The following is a 1,052-nucleotide window of genomic DNA, read 5'->3' as shown; positions in this document are numbered from 1 at the left end:
GGCAGGGACACCTCCATGGCAGGGACACCTCCCACCGTCCCAGGCTGCTCCAAACCCCGCCCAGCCAAACCTCGGACAATTCCATGGATTCAGGGGCAGCCGCAGCTGCTCTGGGAAACCTCGGCACCCTCCCAGGGAAGAATTCCTCCCTGGCACAGGACACCGAGGTGGGTGACGCTGAGAAAAGCCAGCGCAGGATTCCCACCATTCCCGTACCCAGCTGGCCGAGCGCGGGGCTGGGCTGGGTTTGGGCCGTGCCCTGCTGGCTGCAGAAGGGGTTTTACCTCTGCACATCCTCCTGTCCTCCCGCAGCGCGTACCCGGAGGGGCAGGTGCACTCGTAGGAGCCGAAGGTGTTGATGCAGCGGAAGGCGCAGAGCAGCGGGTTCAGGGAGCACTCGTTGATGTCTGCAGGGAGGACAGGACACAGCTCACCTGGGTGCCCTCAGCAGGGACCTCCCCAGGGCACAGCCACCCTCCCTGGGCATCCTTCCCTCCAGAGCTTTGATGGGAACGGGCCGCTGGTCCCTGGGGAGCTCCCGTGTTCATCCAGGGCTGCTCCTGCGCTCCAGAGGGAGCTGAAGGAGCCCAGCGTGCGGAGCAGCCCCAGCCGGCGTTTCCACACCATCCCTGGGGGGCTGGCCCGGCCAGGGGCGGGGGTCCCACCGAGCCCAGCGGGGTGGGGATGAAGGGTCTGTGGCCCAGGGTTACCTTCACAGGTCATCATGGGCCCCGGCTCAAAGCCCTCGTCACAGGCGCACTCGAAGCCTCCAACCACGTTGGTGCAGGTGCCGTTCCCACAGGGATTGCCAATGGAGCACTCGTCCGTGTCTGGGAACACGGCAGTGTGAGGAGGAGGAGGAGGGGGAGGAAGATGGGGCTGGGCTGGGCTCTTGCAGGCAGAGCCCCCAAAGTGTCCCAGCAGAACCGGGATGGAAGGGAAGGGGCAGGGCAGCAGCGTGTCCAGCACCTCTGGAGGGAGGGGGACGGAGCAGGAGGGAGCAGGGCACCCCCCCAGACCCCACAGACCCCACAGACCCTCCCACAGACCCC

The 1,052-nt window shown here is 66.8% G+C and overlaps 1 protein-coding gene across 1 annotated transcript in view; it reads right to left on the bottom strand.

The window, feature by feature from the left end:
• Positions 1 to 1,052, bottom strand: part of FBN3 (fibrillin 3) — a 72,682-nt gene that overhangs the window by 9,172 nt on the left and 62,458 nt on the right. The window contains exons 46-47 of the mRNA XM_019009100.2: positions 711 to 830; positions 285 to 407 (exon numbers count right to left, since the gene is read on the bottom strand). Of these exons, the coding sequence (XP_018864645.1) occupies positions 285 to 407; positions 711 to 830 (243 nt within the window). The remainder of the gene's footprint in view (positions 1 to 284; positions 408 to 710; positions 831 to 1,052) is intronic.

Source organism: Parus major, chromosome 28, assembly GCF_001522545.3.
Source record: "Parus major isolate Abel chromosome 28, Parus_major1.1, whole genome shotgun sequence".
Classification (NCBI taxonomy): domain Eukaryota; kingdom Metazoa; phylum Chordata; class Aves; order Passeriformes; family Paridae; genus Parus; species Parus major.
The sequence above is the reverse complement of the archived record's forward strand: the minus strand, read 5'-3'. Positions and strand labels throughout refer to the sequence as shown.